At 54.8% G+C, this 19,991-nt stretch overlaps 1 protein-coding gene across 2 annotated transcripts in view; it reads left to right on the top strand.

Moving 5' to 3' along the window:
• The window catches only part of AGAP3 (ArfGAP with GTPase domain, ankyrin repeat and PH domain 3), a 107,698-nt gene that overhangs the window by 66,033 nt on the left and 21,674 nt on the right, over positions 1-19,991 (top strand). For both annotated transcript variants that reach the window (XM_068176982.1, XM_068176971.1), the window contains exons 10-11: positions 3,552-3,656; positions 8,323-8,491. In XM_068176982.1, the coding sequence (XP_068033083.1) occupies positions 3,552-3,656; positions 8,323-8,491 (274 nt within the window). The remainder of the gene's footprint in view (positions 1-3,551; positions 3,657-8,322; positions 8,492-19,991) is intronic.

The following is a 19,991-nucleotide window of genomic DNA, read 5'->3' on the forward strand; positions in this document are numbered from 1 at the left end:
GGGCTGGAGGCTCGTGGGCCATGCACAGCAGCACGGGAAGGCGGCCTGGGTTGTTCCCCCTTTTGGAGTCTTGTTCCTTCTGGTTTGCAAAAAGGGGCTGCAGTGCCGGGTCCTCCTTTCCGGCTCGGAGTTTGGTTGTGCTTTGGTTTGCCAAGTTGCAGGTTTGAGGCTGACCTAAGCGCAGCCGAACTGTTCTCTGCGGGCAGCAGGTGTTTGGGGCAGGCTGGAAGTGCTGAAGTGGGTGTTTCGTGGCATCACGTGCATCAGGTTGAAGTCACATCGAGGAGAGGAGAGGAGAGGAGAGGAGAGGAGAGGAGAGGAGAGGAGAGGAGAGGAGAGGAGAGGAGAGGAGAGGAGAGGAGAGGAGAGGAGAGGAGAGGAGAGGAGAGGAGAGGAGAGGAGAGGAGAGGAGAGGAGAGGAGAGGAGAGGAGAGGAGAGGAGAGGAGAGGAGCCAATGCCAGCTGGTGCAAACAGGACGTTAGAGGAGCCTGGTTCTCCCTTGGGTAAAACACACTATCTGATGGCAGGAGTGACTGTGCTGACAAGTGTTTTTAGCTTTCTGTCAGGTCTTTAACTGAGCAACAACCCTCTTCAACACCAGTTGTACAAAACCCATAGAGCCAGTATTGAATGCAATGAGAATTAGTCAAGTGCAAGGTCTCAAAACATACCCATGTCTGAGAGCAAGCATGGTTATAAATGGCAAACAGGACTTACAGAGGTCCAGCCAACCTGCATCTGATTCAGACTAGTTCTTCAGTGTCTTGCTCAAATGAAAACCAGAAAACCTAAAGGTACTGTCACAACTGCTTGGTGTAAATCAGTGCAGTGACTGGTCCTTAACCCCAACTGCCTCCTATCACTGGGAAAACTGAGCTGCTGAGCACAGCAGGCACAATCCTGCTCAGGGGCCCGGTGGCAGGACCCTGCAGTGGGCTGTCAGGGCTGGTCCTGCACAGGGACTGGGTGGGAGCAGCCCACGTGTGAGCTCTTGGGCTGGACATGCCATCACTGAGCAGCTCGCAGGGCTCCGTGGGAAAGGTACCTGGGTCTGGCAGTGCTTGTTGGGCCAGGCAGGGCAGAGATGTTAGCTCCCACCTGTGATACTGTCACAGCAAAGCAGAGCTCAGGAGTGCTGGGAGGTCACCTCGCCCCTCCCTCCCTGGACAGGCTCAGCTGTACCACGGCACTCCAAGCTCTTCACAAAACCTGCGGTGATGGACACTGCTCCTCCCCAGCAGAGATGGGATCCTGATGTCCCTGCACCTCCCAGATGAGACGGCAGCCGTGCCATGCCATGCCATGGCAGGACAGCTGCCTGGGTCCTGTGTGCCATCCTCTCACACGCAGCCAGCCGCACCCATGTTCCCTCAGCACTGGTTCTGGACCCACCCAAAATCGTCCTCTCTAACACCACAGCTGGGCCGCACATTTCCCACACGGTGTATGAAAATGATTGTTCCTCCTCCCACGCAAAGCCAGTTTAACATCCACCAGCTCACCCCAGTAAAGGGTGAATTCTCTGTAATTCAGAACATTTGTTTGGTATCTTTCAAACAAATCTGCTCCAGACCAGGCTGAAGTTACAGATCTAACTCAAAGTCACTGTGTGGAATTCTCTGGCTTCTGACCGTGACAATTCCTTTTGGACACAGTGATCTCTTCTGGACATCAAGATCCCTCCAGGGCATGATGATCCCTCTTCTTGCCTTAAATCCAGCTCAGTTCCACAGTCTGACCTGCCCTTTCGTAGCATCCTGCAGTACAGCTCCTCTCCTCTCCTCTCCTCTCCTCTCCTCTCCTCTCCTCTCCTCTCCTCTCCTCTCCTCTCCTCTCCTCTCCTCTCCTCTCCTCTCCTCTCCTCTCCTCTCCTCTCCTCTCCTCTCCTCTCCTCTCCTCTCCTCTCCTCTCCTCTCCTCTCCTCTCCTCTCCTCTCCTCTCCTCTCCTCTCCTCTCCTCTCCTCTCCTCTCCTCTCCTCTCCTCTCCTCTCTTTGCACATCACTCTTTGCCATAGCTTTTCCATAGAATTGCTTGGTGTGAGCCTCCAGCCGTGATTCCAGGGGTTGTTGCTTGTCCCTTGGCAGAGCAGGAGCTGTCAGTCAGCTGCCACATTCCATGCCACGTTCTCACCAGCACCTTCTGACTCTACTGAGTTCTTCAGCTCATGTCCTTTGAGCTCTTGAGGCCAAGGTATCAGATCCTGACAAGGGATCTGATCCTGCCCATGCACAGCTTTCCCCTGGCCACTCTCTTTTGCTGTTCCATCCCTGCATGTGTGGAGGGCAGTTCCTTTTCCCACTGTTTGCTGCCTGAGCACCGAGCTGGAGTGGTCATGGGGACTTCTGCCTGTTCTGCACCATTTATTGCTGATTTCATGGTCACGTCTGGCAGTGCTGTCCCCCCACCACTTCGTGCTGAGCTTTTGCACCGTGCAGGCACAGCAGCTCAGTCTCCAGGCACTGGGACGGGGCCCCCAAATATGCCAGGCTGGCAGGGCTGACACTTTCTGCCCAGGTTTTTGAGGAGGGGCTGGCCCAGGGCCCAGATTTTTGCCAAGTTAGGAACAGGCAGTCTGGGTGTCCAGACAGCACTTTCAGATGGGCTAGGCCTGACAGTTGGTGGAGCCAGCTTTTTCCCAGACATTGTTCCTCATTCCTACGTTTGTCCCTCCATGCTGTGCTTCCCTTCCTGCCGACAGCGTGCTTGATGTGCTCTCCCTGCTCCAGAGCCCTTGCACCTGGCTCTTTCTCCAGCTTCCTTCTCCCTCTCCACCGTTGTCCGTACCTGGTACATGATAAATTACTGCTGGAGGTAGATTTCTTGGGGAGGCAAAAATGAATGGGGAGAGGATGAGGATGGTGCTCTGAGTTAGGTCTGGGTTATCTGAGTGCAATCGTTTCCTGGCCCTGGGAGTGTGTTGTGCCAGCCATAGCAGGGTAGGTCTCAGGTAAAATCCTGATGGGAAAAGGGGATGACTCCCAACTGCCCAGGACCCGCACTCCCTCCTGGGATGTGTCCGTCCCTACTCTCTTTGACAGCTCTCAGAATCACAAGCAGGTGAGAAAACGTGCCTCCCTTGGGAGACCTGTATTGGGAGTGTTGTTTCTCAATTGGCCCCTGCCTGTCCCCAGTTTTCCCTATCCCTCTGTACTTAGGGTGCCGGGAGAAGGTCTGGCAGCAATCTGTGTCTGTGGTGGTGAGGTTGGCTCCTGCCCTGTGTGGGCACTGCCCTTCAGCATGGGAAGAGTTTCTCTGAGGGAGTGGTTTGGGACACCAGAGGATGTGATGGGTCCCTCAGAGGACCTGACTATTGGCACTGACATGTGGGGACCCTTATCCCTGAAGGGGAGGGGGCTGTCTGTGGGGACTGGGGGGTTGGTAAGGAAAGAGGGCAGCCAAGGGGAATGTGGAAAGGTCGATCTAGAAGATGTTTTCTTGAGTCTGCTTGTCATTTCTTCTCTAAGACCAGTCTCCAAGGGGCAGTGCTGGAGTGGAGCATGAGGTGCCTGGATCAAACACCATCTGAGACTTGTGACTCTTCTCTTTCAGGGCATTCTCCTCAAACGCAGTGGCAAGTCCCTCAATAAGGAGTGGAAGAAGAAGTACGTGACACTGTGTGACAATGGGGTCCTCACCTACCACCCCAGCCTGCACGTGAGTACTGGGCCGAGTAGAGGAGCAGGGTGGGACAGAGCAGTGTCCTTCAGGCTGTGGCTGCTGCTGCAGGTGCTCCTGCAGCAGCCATCATGGCAGAGAGGGGCTGGGGAAGAGTTTGGTAGCAGATGGAAGTTCTGGGCTCCTCCCTGTGCAGGAGTTCAGTGATGGCCACCTCCCAGGCAGCATTTTCAGCAGACCTGGTTTTTACCAGGGTCTGGAGGAGACTCTCTCCTGCAGGCCGTTTGTTCAGTGCTAGGCTGGTGGAAACATGTTCTGTGCAGGATTACACTGGGAAGCTGCAGTTCTCTCCTGCTTGCCTGCTCAGTCCGTTAAAGCAGGGCGTACCCTGCAGCCGCATGAGGAGCAGGCAGAGAACTCCTTGCAGCTATATCTGATGGTGCCATTTGGGTGTGGAATAATTTTCCTGGCTGCTAGGTATTGGGTAATGGAGACAAGGTGCCTGTGCAGAGCCTGCCGAGCTCGCTGCCGTCGGTGCAGCCTGATCCTGCTCGGCTCAGGCACGCAGCTGCCGCCCCATCCATCTCTGTCGCCTCCCCACTGTGGGGCTAATGGCTTCTTCCCTGTTCCCTCTTGAGCACAGTTTGCTGCTGCGGCAGCAGCCACGGACAGGCACACCTGTGACACAGGCCCAGCACCTCTGCCAGGGACGTGCTGCCACAGGACAGACAGACGGGCAGTGGCTGGGGGCACACGGTGGTTTAGGGGGCTGCAAGGAGAAGAACAAGGTGCTGCAGCTCTTGTGAATGTTTCCAGGCCCTCAGTCTTTCCCTGATCTCCTCAGATGTGTGGTATTGGAGTGTCCCGAGCCTCAGAGTCTTTCTCCTCATTGCTAACCCTGCACCATTGCTCCAGGGTTCACCATGCTCACTTACCCAGCTCCAGAGCCCCTGGGCCCTCCTGTCGTTGAACTGGAGACCCAGCCGTTGCATTTCCTTTCTCTAATTTGTTGGAGCTTTTTCTTAGAGTCCTCAATGCCCGTACAGGGCTGCAGCCTGCAGTTCTCTAACTTTGTAACCCAGGTTTTTGGTCTTCAGATCACCAAACCAGGAGACAGTGGCTGCTGCTGCCATCTCTGTGTGTGTGCTTACCTGTGCACCTGTGTGTATGGGCTTATCACATTTCCACCATGGAAATTACCATGCTGTTACCATCAGCTGTGGAGGGAGAACAATTTCTGGGCTGTCGTTTAGCTACTCTCAGATGCTGCTGCTGCCACACGCCAGGTTTCTCTCCTTTTTTCACCATTCCTTCCTCAGGGGGTGATCGAGATTGATGCCACTTGCTTTCCTTCCTGCACTTCAGTGTTTCATTTCATTACTGCGTTGCCCTGGGAAAAAATCTGGTTTGCTTCCAGCTGGTGCCACTGGTGATCCACAGCCCGATGCTGAGGGTGATGCCAGCTGGACCTCTCCTGCCCAGTTTCCACGAGGCGCTCTGAACCTTGCACCTGAGATAGGAGTTGCACTGCTGGATGTGTTTACCTACAGCGGGGGTGGATTACATGGGCACAGAGCATGGGGCTGCCCAGCCTGTCTGCCACAAGGCTGGTTCTGTGTGCTGCCCTGTGGCATCGCCTGCCTAGGAGATGGGGAAAGGACCCTGGCACCCATCGTGTCCCATTGCACACTGCAGTTTTGGCAGCATGATGGTGGGTTCTGAAAGCCTCTCTGCGTCCCTTTCCCTCTGGTACCTACTGTACAGCGTGCTTGGAAGGGGTAGATGGAGGGACAAGCAGGAGGAAGAGGTAGTCCAGAGGAGGATGTCCCATTGTATCTGCTCCTCCCCATCTTCCAGAGTGAATCAGGAGGTGCTGTGATGGATTTGTACCCTGTGGCCTGAGGCAAAGCTCCCATGTCCTTTCACAGGATGATACAAGCAGAGCACGTTGGGGATGGAGCAAACCTGTGCTCCCGAGAATGGGCACGTGCTCTTCAGTCACTTCAGTGTGGCAGCAGATCCCAGGCTGGCTGGCATGGGGTGGGGGGAGCTGTGGGCTAAAACAAACCACAGAATGTCAGCCAAGGAGACGTGCAGCATCCAGTTCTTGCCATGGGATGGGAAGTCCCAGCTTCTTCCGTGCCTGTGCTGCCATGTGTCTGGGGGATGGCGGAATTCTGGATGCAGCAAAGGGGTCCCTGGGAGCAGACTGAGCCTTGCAGGAAGAGAGTCTTCCCTGTCCATCAGGGTGTTCAGTGCCCCAGAGCATTTTTGTGCCCTTTTTTGTGTTCCCAGTGGCTGTTCCTTGGCATGAGTCAGGGCAGTTCCTGGCTTGTCTTCTCTTCCATCTCTGTTACATTCTCTCCCTGCCCCTCTTGGGGTGGGTGTCAAGACCTCAGAGATCAGCAGCCCCAATTTACTTCTCTGCCAGTGCACATCTGGCCAGGTTTGTCCATGCCCCATTGGATGGAGGTCAGGACCTGGCTCTGGCAGTGCTGATTTTACCAACCAAAGCTTCCTGGTGGAGCTCTTCATCTGTTTTTGGGAGTTCATCAGTCAGCCTATTTCTGGATCTGGATCATGGTACCTCCAGCCCAACTTGAAAGTTTCCTCAACAGGAGTCAGTAGTAAACTCCGGGTTTTCAGTCACAGGCTGGCAAAAGACGTGCTGTTGAGCTGGCCCTGGTCCTGGAATTGCTTTCCCGATGGAAGCAAATCTGCCTTGACCAGCAGCCTGGACTCATCCTTGGGAACTGTGGGGCAGTGGTGGGTTCCTGCCCTGAGGTGCCCCCTCTGCCTGTGCACCGGAGCAGTCGGTGGTTTCAGGGACAAGCAGGATGCCTGGAAATGGAGGCAGGAGTGCTGGGGCCTGATCCCTGGATTCAGCAGGGCTTTCCTTGTTGCATCTCTATTTCTACCTTTCTGTAAATGTGTTCAGTGAAAGGAGAAGAACAAGTTGTGTGAAGAGCCTGGTGCAGTTTCCCATCACTTCCCCAAAGCCTTGGAGAGAATTCTGCTGCTGGGAAGGTGCGTGGCTGAGCCCAGGCTCGCCGGCCGCGCTGCACAGAGCCAGGGAAGCAGCTCCCATTTTGCAGCCAGTGGAGCCATTCACACAATCACCTTCTGTTAATTCTATCTGCAACATCAATTAAATTGTTTGTAGAAACTAATTGAATGTGGCTTAATCACACATCTTAATAGCTTTCCACGCTTTGAACTCGTTGTTAATTCCAGTAATAAAATGAAATGAGAGAACTGGCTGGGTAATTAGCGAGGAGGCTTGGGAAGAAATTGCTGTTTTATGGTAGGTAATAAAAGCCGAGCGGCAGTGACCGCTCGCTCCGGCAGGCAGCCGGCGACCGCGGCAGTTGTGCTGAGCGAGGGAAAATCCTCCAGCCCCTCCGAGGGTCCCTGCCCAGGGCTGTCACCAGGTCTGCACCCAGCTGGGAGCAGCTCGGTGTGCTGTTTGCTTGGGCTGGTGGTGCCAGAGTCACGCAGGGTACGGGATGGGGAGTGCCAAGGTGTGAGGCCAGGCTGCCCGGCCCTGGGAGCATGGAGGGGTGCTGCCCCGTGCCTGGGTGTGCTGTGAGGGCAGGATGCCTGCATGGGGGTCAGTGGGAACAGAGGAGTTCACACCCAGCTGTGAAGGTGTTGTGCGGAGACTATGACCCTTGCAAATAGCTACCTGAGAGCACAGCATGGCCTGTGCAGCCCCTGTCACCTGCTTTTGGGTCCAGGATGGGAGGATTGTTGCTCTTAAAGGGAGCTTGTTCATGTCTTTTTCTTCTTGGATGTGGAAGCAGATGGGCACCATCTCTGAGTTAATCTTTTTGGTGACCTCCTTGTGAATTGGAGTAAACCCAAGCACCCCACAGCAGCCACAAGCTCTCCCTGGACAGCTGTGTCTCCTCTCCTGATGGCATCAGAGGAACCCAGGGATGGTGTTCCCAGCTCCCTGTGTTGGTCCCTGCTCCCTCAGGATCTGACCAGCAGTTCCCCTCTATAACATTGTTTGGGTCTTCCCCTTGTGAGGGCACAAGCCCAAGGAGGAGCTGGCCGCATCAGAGAGGGCTGGGGCAGAACCACGGTTCCCCACAGGGCAGGGAGGGGTGGGAGGCACAGGAAGGGACCCAATGCTCCGGAGAGACTGGGAGTCTGCACCCTCATTCCAACTGAAAGCTGAGATGCTCTTGGAAGACAGGGCAGAGTGATAGTTACAGTCTGCACATGGGCTTTTGGTTGTATAATGAATTGTCTACCAGAAGAAATGGTGGAAGCACCAAGTTTTGAATAACAGGAAGCTCTGCAGGTGAATGAGCTGAGTTCTGTTGTTTAGGGTTTCTCTTATCCCAGCTGTGACCCGAGGGAATTTTTAGGTATCCCATTGCTTATGCTATATCATATCATATCATATCATATCATATCATATATCATATCATATCATTATCATATCATATTATATTATTATCATATCATATGCTGTTGCAGTTGAGTGCTGAGATTAAACAAGGGATGGCAGGGAGGAGGAGGTGCTGGCCACCTGTATGCCCTTTGGCTCCATCTGGTCTCTGATCCCCAGCCATGCTTTCCCAAACGGGCTTGTCCTGGCATCCGACAGGGTTTGGTGCTGATTCTGAGGATGGGGGGAGCTGAGCGTGTGTGGCTGGGGCAGGGCTGATCCTCCACCCTTCTGCCTCTGCTCCAGGACTACATGCAGAACGTCCATGGGAAGGAGATCGATCTGCTGAGAACTACGGTGAAGGTCCCGGGCAAGCGGCTCCCCAGGGCCACGGCGGCGGCAGCGCCCGGCGCCAGCCCCAAGGCCAACGGGCTGGCCAAGGAGCGGAGCAGCTCGCAGCTGGCAGGAGGCACAGGTAGGAGCTGCTGTGGGTGGCACAGAGCCAGCAGCCGTCCCTCCACAATGCCTCAGCAGCCCCGGGCCGTGCTGAGCTGCTAACAGAGCCCCTTCTCAAGTGTCGTGTTTTCAGCACCCTCGGGGAGTCCCTTTGGTGGGCGTTAGCACTTCTGTGCAGGTCCCAGGTAAGCTCCCTGGGTAATCCTTTTAGGATTTTACAGGTAAGAGGTAATCTCTTAGGATTTTGTGCTGGTTGGTGTCCAGGACAGAAAAACGTCAAAGGGTTTAACTGGCAGTGTGAACCCCTGAGGAATTTCCTCACCCTGAGGAGAGTGTTGAGGCTGGTGAGCTGCTACATGTGATGGACGCTGCTGCTCCCTAAACCAAAGGAAATCCCAAGGCTCTTGTTTCCTGACAAGTTGTGTTCTGTTTCTTTCTGGTTTTGGGACACTCTTTCCTCCTTACCTTTCCCTGGAGAAATGGTGAAGACTGGGAGGCTGGCTGCCCCTCTGGCCTCTCACAGAGTTCCTGTCACACTCCTCCTCTCACAGAGTTCCTGCCATGCTCCTCCTTGCTGCTGCTGCTGCCATGGGAGGTTTTCATCCTGCCAGGGGGAACTGTTGAACCTGGGACCATCCTGCTCACATTTCCCAGAGCCTTTCCTGCATCCTTGGGGCTGGTGTCCTTGGCCAGGGTGGGCAGTTCCCACCTGCCTTCTTCCCAGCTAGCTGTTGGCACAGTCTGGTGCACAGGTTATGGAAAGGGCTCTGTTTGGGATGCTGAGGGAGTGCTGGTGGTGCTGCTGACCACAGAAATCCTTCCAAATCCAGTACTGAGGGTGAGCTAGGGTGACACATCCCCATCTTGTTCATTCCTGCTCTGTGCCCCAGCTCTGCCCCATGGTCAGATGCCGTCAGCACAGTGGTTCAGAGTGTCCCAGGGCTGAGGGGAGGTGGGGTGCAGCTGGGGTGAGTGTCCGGAGCTGCTGGAGTCCTTGGCATCACACACACACACAGACACGGACAGGGAATGGGGCACAGTAACATCACTGCTCACAGGGTGCCAAGGAGGACAAAATGAGCCCTCCCAAACCCAAACTTCATGAGAGGTCAGAAGTGGATAAACTGTCAGTTCTGACTGGGACTGTGCAGCTCTGCCTGTTCCTTGCCTTGGCTCTCCCCTGTACACTGATGCTCTTTCACCACCACCAGCAGCAGCAGCCACACTCAGCGTTCCCCAGCGTGGGGACAGTTCCTCATTCTGGACAGGGACCCTTCTCTGCCTGCATGTCAGAGGTGCCTTGTCTGAGCTCTGACTTAGCAGAGGTCTCGGAGCTGGGGGAAGGATTCAAACCACGGAGGAGCTTGTGCTGGTGTCAACCCAGCTGCTCGCCTAGCGCTGTATCCTACTTCCAGCAGCCCTCTCAGGCCTGCTGGGCTCGCAGGAGCGGGTTGGGAAGTACCTGGGTTACTGATCACTGGAAAACCAGTGCCGAGGAGTGAGGATGGCGTGAGAGTGCCCCTGCAGTCCTGGCCACGGAGCTGGAGCAGGCACAGTGCGTGGGGGCTGGGGCTACAGCAGTTTACACGGGAGAGGAGATGCAGTTTCCCAGCGGTGGGGAAATGAATGTTGGAATGGTTTATCTGGAGAGCAGTTGGACTTAGCACTGCCTGAGCCTTTAGAACGAGACCAGTTTTCTGTTCACGAGATGTGCTTTAGTCCAGCTTGGGGGTGTTGCTGGGGTGGGACCCTGCCGTGTAGGGTCTGTGGCTTTGGGATCCCCTGTTGGCTGTCTGCCCTGGGCCCTCGAGCAGAGCAGTGCTGTGGGCTGCCCAGAGCGGCTGTGCATGCAGGACTCAGCACCAGGACAGCAGCTTTGCACACAGGTGTATGTCCTGTCTCGGCTCAGGCTGTGGCTGCAGTGTCAGAAATGCTTTTCTCTGGTGCACAATCGGTAAAGGCTTTTCTGAGGAGTTTTTAATCTCTCTCTGATGCTTCCAAGCACAATAGCAGTGGATACAGTCACCAAGTGCACCGGTGGGACATAGACTCTCTGAGGTGATGTGCTCTCATAGCCCTGGGCAATGCCCAGGGCTGCATTTAGGGTTGATGAAGAATCTGCCTGGCTTCAAATTAGCAGTGTCCTCACAGTTTTGCCACCTTTGGGATTGTGGATGAGACTGTTACTGGATCCAGTCGGCACCTCTCATCTAATACATATTTAGGGAACTGGAGAAGAAACACTTCAAAGTTTGCAGTTCTTTGTCAGTCACAAGTTAATCTTCAGAGGACACAAACTTTGGAGACATAAGGAATTTGCTGTCTTGCCCCAGGAGGCTCTGGGCAAAACCAGGCGGCCAGTGGTTAGAGTTCAGGGCAAGTGTCTGTGGTTCCTCTGTGACCTGAACTCTGCAAAGGTAAGTGACTGTGCTGGCTGATGTCCACTGCACAGTCCTTACCTGGGGTGAGGAAAGACCAGGGACATAGAGGGGAGAAGAAGAAAAAAGGAAGTCTCACCTTGCCCTGTATGTGGATGAAATACATGAGTGCGGTGCTCTGGTGAGGATTCAGAATAACTCCCAAGCAGGTATAGACAGCTTCAAGCTAAATACAGTAGGAATGAGGAAGGAACATGTGTTTGTGAAACCAGTGGGGGCTCTGTGCCCCAGTATTTAAACCATTCAAGAAGGCAACTTTACTGTAGTTAAGTTTGGCTTTAATTTGGGTTGGATGAATTCTCATTGTCCAGAGGAGGCCATGGAGATGCTCCAAGGGCTGGAGCCCTCTCCTACAGAGATAGGCCCTCTCTCTACAGGCTGAGAGAGCTGGAGGTGTTAACCTGGAGAAGAGAAGGCTCCAAGGAGGACCTTAGAGCCCTTCCAGTGCCTGAAGCTGGAGAGGGAGCTTGGACAAGGGCCTGGAGTGACGGGACAAGGGGGAATGATGTCATACTGAAGGAGGGGAAGTTTAGATTGGACATTAGGAAGTTCTTCCATGTGAGGGTGGTGAGGTCCTGGCACTGGCTGGTCAGAGAAGCTGTGGCTGCCCCATTGCTGGAAGTGTCCAGGGCCAGTTTGGACAGGTCTTGGAGCAGCCTGGTCCGGTAGAAGGTGTCCTTGCCAATGGCAGGGGATGGGACTACAGGGGTTGGGCTGGAGAGGGCAGGAAAGAGACGAGCAGATCTCTTGCCAGAGCTCACAGGTGCTGTGGGCTGAAGGCAGGTATTCACTAGAGGAGTGGCACTGCTGGGTCAGGTGTCTCCTTCAAATCCCTGCTGCTCCTCTTCCCGCTGGAATGTCTCTTCTCTTGCCCTCTCCCTCAGGGCCCCTCAGGTGCATCCTTGCCATGGTTCCTCAGGTTCACCTGGCCTCATGCTGTGCTGCATCGCGTGTTTCTGGCTCGAGGAACGAGGGCAGCTCGAGTCAAAGTGCAGGTGGGATGAAAAGGGACTCCAGCGAGGGAGGAAAGATGGTGGCACAAGAGACAGTGTCAGTCAGCACAAGAGCCTGGCCTCAGCCCGGGTGAGTTCTTGCTTCACAGAGGTTTGTAGGGACCTGCTCCAGAGTGTTGGCAAAGGGGAGCTGGACCACAGGGAGGTGGTCAGTGACACCCGTGACAGTTGGTACGTGGCACGGAGCACAGCCGTGCAGGGAGCACAGCAGCTGGCTCTGCAGCTCCGTGATGGCAGAGGCTGCCGAGAGCTGAGCACTAGGAAGCCTGCCTTGGAGTGGGAAGTGATGAGAAGTGCAGGAAGAGGCTGCAGCAATGCTGAGGTGGTTGTGGTTGCAGGCAGTGATTGGAAGTGTTTCCAGCAGCAGACAGAGATGGCACTGAAGGAAACAAACATGGGGGAGCTGGAGCACTAGAGTGAAGGGAGCAGGCTAAAGGGGAAAGTTCTGCTCCACTCTGGGGGGCTCATAGGGGATTCTCCAGCTTGCTGAGGACCATGAGTCTCCCGTGGGATGTGGTGCTGGAGAGCAGATGACATCCATGTCCTCCGTGCAGGTGATGCTGAGCAGGATGGGCCAGTTCGACTCAGCACAGAGTTGTGAGCTTGAGCTCTGGAGGGTTTTGGGTGGGGACTGCTGCTGGCCAGTTCCCTTCAGCCCAAGGAACAATCTGCATTGTTGACACGTGTGTTGGGGCCAGCGCCAGTGTGAGTCCTCTTCCTCCTCCTGCTTCTGCAGCATCACTGCTGCATCTCCTCCAGGGAGAGCGTTTTCCAGAGTGTGTGGTGCTGGGAGGCACTGCTTGGCATGCAGGGCTTGGTGGATGCTCGTGCTTGCTCTGAGGTGACGAGGGTCCAGCTGTCCCTGGGCCGAGTTCTGTGTGCTGCCAGCTCAGGCCAGGGAGCCGTCGGTGCAGTGTGGCAGCGTGCCCGTGCCTGGCCTCTGTGCTGGGTGCGGTGCTGGCAGGGAGCCTGTGCTGGCCTCAGCCCCTGCAAACGTCGGGACGGCAGGGGACGGATGGTGCTGGGTCTCCAGGCAGCTCGAGATCCTCTCTGGGCTCATGCTGACTCCTGACAGCTCAGTTGTGGCCTCTGGAGCGGGTGGCCGGGAGCATTTGCACGAGGCAGGCGGGTGCAGAGCGCGGTGCCGGTGCTGGTGCCGGGGAGCGCCGCGCTGGCAGAGCCCCCCCGCCAGGCCTGTGCCCCCCGATGCTCTTCCTCTGCAGAGTGAGGGATTGGCTCCCCCAGGCCGGGGTTGCTGAGCCTGCTGTGATCATGTCACGTCGGGCTCCGTCGATGTTAACATCTCATTATCTTTGTTACTGTAATTACATTATCCGCTGCTTTATGCAGAATTATTCTCCGAGGACTAATTGATGGATCCATGTTTAATTCATTAATCATTAGCATCAAATTCGACAATTACAGTGCACACTGATTGTGGAATTTCAAATGTAATGAGGGAAGAATTAACAAAGAAAAGGGAAAACCTGTTTCCCTGGCACACCGCTGCTCGCCGTGGGGGACAATGACATTGAGGGAAGAAGAGCAGTGAGAGCAGGGTGGTGCAGGTCATGGCAGACAGGAGGCTGGTGGATCATCTCCTGCCTTTCTCCTGGTTGTAGCTGCACAACAGATTCTTCAGGTCAGAGCAGGGTCATTAATCTCCTACAAAAGAATGGAAATGGACACTCAGGAGGGAAAGCTCAGGTCTGACTTCTGAAACAAAGTTGCTTTTGCTTCCCCTCCTCACCAGCAGCTCGGGTCCCCCTGCCCTGGCGTGTGTCCAGGAGCATCCCAAGTTACACCTGTGCTCCCCACATGGCAGGGCAAGCTGGATGGATTCTGGTGTGCCTGGGACTGGCCCGCAGTCCCGAGGCTGCTGTGTTCCATGCACAGCGAGTGGCTCCGTGCGGGTCAGTGTGCTCTGCCCGGCGGCAGGATCCTGTCTGCTGAGCTCCTTGTTGTGCTCCTGGGAGCTGGGCAGCAGAGTGAAAGCCGGAGCAGGGCCCCCAGTGCCTCCCCTCAGCCTGAGGGACTGCCTGGGCCGGGGTGGGGGGAGCAGTGCCCATGCACAGCTGGTTCCAGCTGTGGGGACACGCCCTCCCTCCCTCCAGCTGGGATTTCGGCTCGCTCACTTGGCTTTCTGTAGAGTCTGACTGTAAAGGCCTATGTTAGTCACTGTGTTCAGCCAAGGGCCAGGGCAGGGGCTGGAGGTGTATGATCCTTGAGGTCACTTGCGACCCAAACCAGACTGGGATCCTGTAACTCAGACATGGGGATGCTGAGCTGAAAGGAAGAGGGTGAGGGTCTGTCTGTTCCTCCGTGTGGGACTTCTGCCCTTCCCAATAATATGTTAAAGGGTTGTTTGTAGTCTGAAGATGAAGCTGAGATGAGAGATTTACTAAAATTTATCTGTAATTAATATTTTGCATCATGAATCATGTATAAAATACTGCAAATTCATATGTATATTATAAATATTATACATTCACCATTACAGTCATACAGTAACCTCTTACGAATGTTTATCTGCATGTCTGAAGGTGGAGGATGAATCCAAATGTGAGGCTTGAGCTGTTGGTTTAAAGTTTTGCACAAGGAAACGTTGAGTGGAAGCTAGAAATTGTCAGGACTCCGTGGGAAGAGGAGGAGCGTGGCTGCAGCCAGGTGGGATGACAGGAGGCAGGACGGGACCAGCAGGCCTTGGTGCCTGGTTCTAGTGCTGGACAGAAGGCTGGAGGGCCAAGATTCTGCTGGGTCAGAATGGCTCCTGCTCTTGGAACAGGCAGCTGCAGAGCTGTGCAGGCAGGGAGAGGTTCATGGAGGGGATGGGAGCACCAAGGGAGCTGCTGGTGCTTCCCCCTCCACACCCCAGCTCTACCCGCTTGCCCTCCCCAGTGGAAAAGCAGAGACTGATTTTCTCCGACCCAACAGTATAATCACTAACCCTAATTAGAGATAATTACTGGGAGTTGATAGACTTATTCCTTACCAGATCACTAAGGAGCCGTGCAGTGCAGGGCTGAGCAGGGAAAAGGCCTTGGAGAAGAGAAGGAGGAGAGGAGCAGGGAGGGAGAAGCACAAGGCAGCAGAGTGCCATGGTGATCAGAGCCCTGCCCAGGGCTGGCCAAGGTGTCCAGGGCAGCCAGGTGGGCACAGGGCAGCCAGGGAGGCACGGGCACCCAGGTGGGCATGGGGCAGATAGCCAGGCCTGGGGGCTGCGGCTGTAGCTCTCAGCATCCTGAATTCTGGAACATCTGGCTCAGGTTCCTTGCATGGGCCACCTGGAAAAGCTACAAGGCCATAATTAGTGGCCACCTGTGAAAATCTCAGTGTAAATAACTTGCCTGGTGCTGCCAGGGAGCGCTGGGCTGGAGGGGTGGCCGGTGTTCTCCAAGGTGGACTGGGAGCCTTCTCCAGCAAACCAAGCTTTCTCATCCATACAGCCTGGGCTTGTGCTGCAGGAGGGAGGGGGCCAGGGAGTGACCTGTTACAGGCCACAAAGTCCTGCTGTTTGCTGTCACACAGCCCCAGCTCATCCCTGACCGCGGGCAGCGGCTCCAGTGGTGAGTCCGTCTGGACCTGCCTGTGCCATCAGCACACAGGGTCTGTGCCTGGGTCTGCACTGTGCTGCTGCACACGGAGCTGTCCCAGAGGAACGTGGAAAAGCTCATCACTAGCAGGCAAGGGGCAGAGCCATCCTGCTCTCCGAGCAGAGCAGGGCTTGCTCCATGCCCTGGAGTTTATGCACCCCAGGAGGCTGTGCTGCTGCGCACCAAGCAGCCTCTGTGGACAAAGCAGGCAGGGGTGGATCAAGCCTTGTATGAGTGAATGGCTTTAGAAACAGGAGTTATGCAGGAAAATACAGCAATTCCAGCATCCCCACATGGCCCTTTCCCAGGTGCACTTGGGAGCTGGGGGCAGGGGCTGTTCTTCACTGGCCACTGCAGTGCTGGTCCAGCTCCACACTCCTCAGCAAGCCCAGAAAGTTCTGGCTCTGCTCCCTTCCCTCCTGCAGTTCTGTCTCAGAGCCAGGTTCCTGGTCCATCTACACACAGACAGGGATCCATGTCAGTGCTGCCTGTCCATCTCCCACCACCACCACAGGGATCTCAGGGATCTTTTCTGGGTTGTGTTTTAGACTGTGTTACTTGCAGATTTCCTGCAGCTTGTTCCATGTTCCTGCAGGGACCTCTCTTCACAGTAACAGACTGGGAGAGTGATCTGGAACACAGACCCTGCCTCCTTCATCTGCTTCTGCTGCTCATTCCCAGCGCCTTGGTTCTCTGAGATAATCCTTTGTAACGTGTTGGAGAGTAAATTATATTAATGTAAAAAAGTCACTGAGGGACCTTATGGAGTTGCACTAAAGCTTCTGTGGACTTTCTGAGTGCTGGTTCCAAACAGCAGAGCAGCTCCCAAGGAGAGCACCACTGTTACCTGCACTTCAGCCAATCGCCAAACTAAATTCAGTAGTGCCTTACATAAAGGTAACTTGGCTGTACTGTGCTGGTGTTCAGGCAGAGTAACACTCAGATCAGAAATTAAACACATGCACAGACACATGCACACAAAAATGTATCTGAGCCAATTTCACCAAGCTGGAAGCAATTACGTGCCAGATCTTTTCGGAGAAGGAATTTAAACAGGAAAATAAAAGTGAAGCATAATTAGGAGTTTTTAAATAATATTTTTTCCGGATACCAGAAAGTTATAAGGAAGGTTGTACTGCTTAAAAATATGTCAGTCTTGGTGGAGAGGAGATGTGAACTGTTTGTTCTCTGTCCCAACAGTGAGAAGGGGCAGGAGCAGGCGGAGGGAGCTGGCTGCATGGTGCTGCTGTGGTTTGTGCAGCTGTATCTGTGTGTGTCTGAAAGGTGATAAAATGAACAGCAACATGGTGCAGTAATGGGCAAGCGCTGAGCAGGAGGGGAAGCTGCAGCCCGTTGGAGGCTGTGGCACTGGCGTGGCCCGGCACAGCCAGCTGCGGCGGCGGCTCCCGCTGCCCTTCCCGTGCCAGCGCTGCCGGCCCAGCATCCGCCAGGAGTGATTAATTGTGAGCAGCCTTCGAAGTGACCCTCCTGGCTTTATGGGGAAGTGTTCCAGCTCCTTGCCTTTCCGCATTCACTGTGGCTGCAGCCACACAAAGGGCTGTGTCACCATTTGCTCCGGGCTCACAGGGGAGCCTGGCGGCCTCGCGCTGTCCCGGATCACGCTCCGTGCCCGGCAGATCTAGGGAGCAAGTTAAACAACGTTTGACAAATGGTGGTGATGAGGAATTTAGGAACAAAGTCACTGATGACGTGAGAGCACCAGCGCAGCACAACTGCTGGGGAGAAACCCCCATCTCTTCCTCTGTGGGGACAGGGGTGTCCCAGCTGATGGGGACACTAACACTGCCCGCCCCATGGAGAGCTTGCCATTTTGGGGACATCTGCACCAGTCTGTCATTTCACTTCTGTTCCCTTCTCCCAGAGGAAAACCTCTCTTTCATCACTCTCGCAGCTGCTTTACTTGGCAAAAACTCAACTCCTGTGTCTCAGTTCCTGCTCCAGGTGCTGAGCACGGGGCAGCTCCGTGTCCTCCCTGGCGCTCTCTCTGTCTCGGTCTCCGCAGCCTGGTGTGGATGTGCAGCGTGGTGTCCTTCACCACCATTGCATGCCAAAGACTCATCTTTGCCCAGTGCTGCGTGGGCCGCTGCTTAGGTGGCAGTGTCACCCTGTGACAGTTGTTCAGCCTGAGAGTCATGAGAGCAGTCACTGCTCATGGATCTCACCAAGTCTCTAATCCTCAACTATTACGTGTTCCCTGGAGTTTCCACATGACATACAAATAAAAGTGATGGATCCAGTACCAGGAGCTCATTCCCAGCTCACCTTCCACCTTGGCTGGCACAGCAGCCTGCACTGCCATGGCTGCACGAGGGGATGCAGAACAGGAACCAGTGGAGTTACAGACAGTGAAAGGGTTTTTTTCAAGTGTATTAGGAACTAATGAATCCTAACCCCAGCATTCTTTCATTACTGTATGGGAATAATAGAATGGTTAATAAGGAAAAAAAGCAAAGTGTTCAGTGAACACTTGTTTTGGTGTTTGGGAAGAGGCAAGATGATGTATCTCAGCACAGAATGATGAATTCTTCATATTCCAGCTGTAATTAGGCAGCAAATTAAACAGCAGGTAGGAGATGTGGACATGTTGGAATCAGCAAGGCTGAATTATTTAATTCAGGAATTGTAGAAGATGTGGTCATGGTCTTTTTCATGTGTGGATGGTAACAGTCAGTTTTGGGGTGGCGAGGACTTCCACAGAGCTCAGGTTAATGGATTTATGTGTCCACAGGATGAGACTAAAAATGATGGACAGGAAAGGCTGTAAAAACTGCTCTCAGAATCACCTTGTAGGAAGCTTCAATGAGCTCAATATATTTAATTTACTGGAGAAAAGGTTAAGATATAATTTCAACACTACCTGTAAATACCTGTATAGGAACAGAAATTTGGTGAGAGAGCTCTTTATCAGATAAAATGTACCAGGATCCAGTGACAGTGGCAGAAGGAACACAACTCAGGCCAGAAATAAGGCCCAGATTTCAGCAGTGAAGGCAATTAACCACTGGAACCACTTACCCAGCATCTCTGTGATCTCTCTGGCACCAGCAATATTCAAGTCAGGATCAGATTTTCTGACAGATCTGTCACTGTTCAGGCAGGAGTGACAGAGGGGCAGACCTGTGATGTGCCTTTGTGCTGTGCAGCAAAGCTTGGGCAGTCCGGGGGCTGCTCTGGCCACTCCCTGGCTCCAGGGCTGCCATTGCTCTTCACAAATCTGCCTCTTCCTTGCAGAGCTTGCCTTCCCTGGCCACGGAGCTGCTCCCTGGTGGGCGTGGGGTGCCTCAGCTGGCAGCGTGGGCTCTGTGTGGGGACTTGGTGCGGCAGAGCTCAGGCTGGAGACAGAGAAGCTGCAGCTGCCCGCAGCGCCCGGGCTGGCAGAGCGCTCTCGGTGCAGGGCTTGGGGGCAGCATCACTGAGGTGCCCATTCCCGGGCTTCTCCAGTCTGTTGGGCCCTGTAAGGCTGAACGGGGGGTCGGTTGCCTCTAAACCAGAGGTGAATTGATGTGTTGGCTGGAGAAGCCTTGGCTCATCCTGTGTGTCCTGGAGCTTTGGCTGGGGAATGGGAAGTGTCATGGCCAGCCCTCCCCATCCTGCTGCCGCAGCCAGCCCAGGCTCTCACTTGTCCCACAGACACTGGCTCCATGCAGAGTTTTTTGTCCCGGTGGTTTGTACCCACCGCGAGTCAGCTGTGGTAGGAGCTGGGGTGTCACTTAGTTACTTAGCATGTGCAGATGTCCAAAACCATGCTCTGCAAGGGCAGCACTGAGAGAGGAGGGAGATTCCCTGTGTCAGAGCATCTGTGAGGCCCAGTGCAAGGCAATGGCTCCTGCTGTGTGCAAGCTGGCGGATCCTGATGGCCCTGCTACGGAGCTGGGCTGGGTATCCTCAGTCGCCCAGTTTGGATCAGTGATCCACACAGATGTTCAGTGTTGGCAGAGCTGGGAAGAGCACCTGTCCATCTGTCACCCCAGAACATGCCCCACCATGCCTGGGAGCTGCAGTGTGCTCAGCATGGTGGCCAGCTCCCAAGGAGAGCGCAGAGGGTGATGTCTTTAAACGACACGTCTGCATCCTGGGGCTCCTGGTTGGTAGGAGCCAGCCCGTGTGTTTTGGACTCATGGAAGTTGTTCAGGAGGAAGGAGCCAACAATGTCCAGGTAACAGCATGCAGTGCTTCGTTTAGAAACCCAACCAGACAGAGACTCCTGACTCTGGACTGGCTCTGGGGCACACGTGGCTCTGGGAACAGCAGCCACAGGGGCTCCCAGGACAGCCACCTTCCTGCCACGGCAGCTGCTGGCTCATTGACACGGGGGTGAGTTACGTCCTCCCCAGCAGGGTTTTCACAGGCAGGCAGCTCTACCAGGCGCCTTGGCTCTCACCTCCCTCCAAGAACCGCTTGGTTTCTGGGAGTGGAGGTTTCCCACTAGCTGGAGTTTGGTTCAGTCCAGCTCA

This window comes from Anomalospiza imberbis, chromosome 1, assembly GCF_031753505.1.
Source record: "Anomalospiza imberbis isolate Cuckoo-Finch-1a 21T00152 chromosome 1, ASM3175350v1, whole genome shotgun sequence".
NCBI classification, from domain to species: domain Eukaryota; kingdom Metazoa; phylum Chordata; class Aves; order Passeriformes; family Viduidae; genus Anomalospiza; species Anomalospiza imberbis.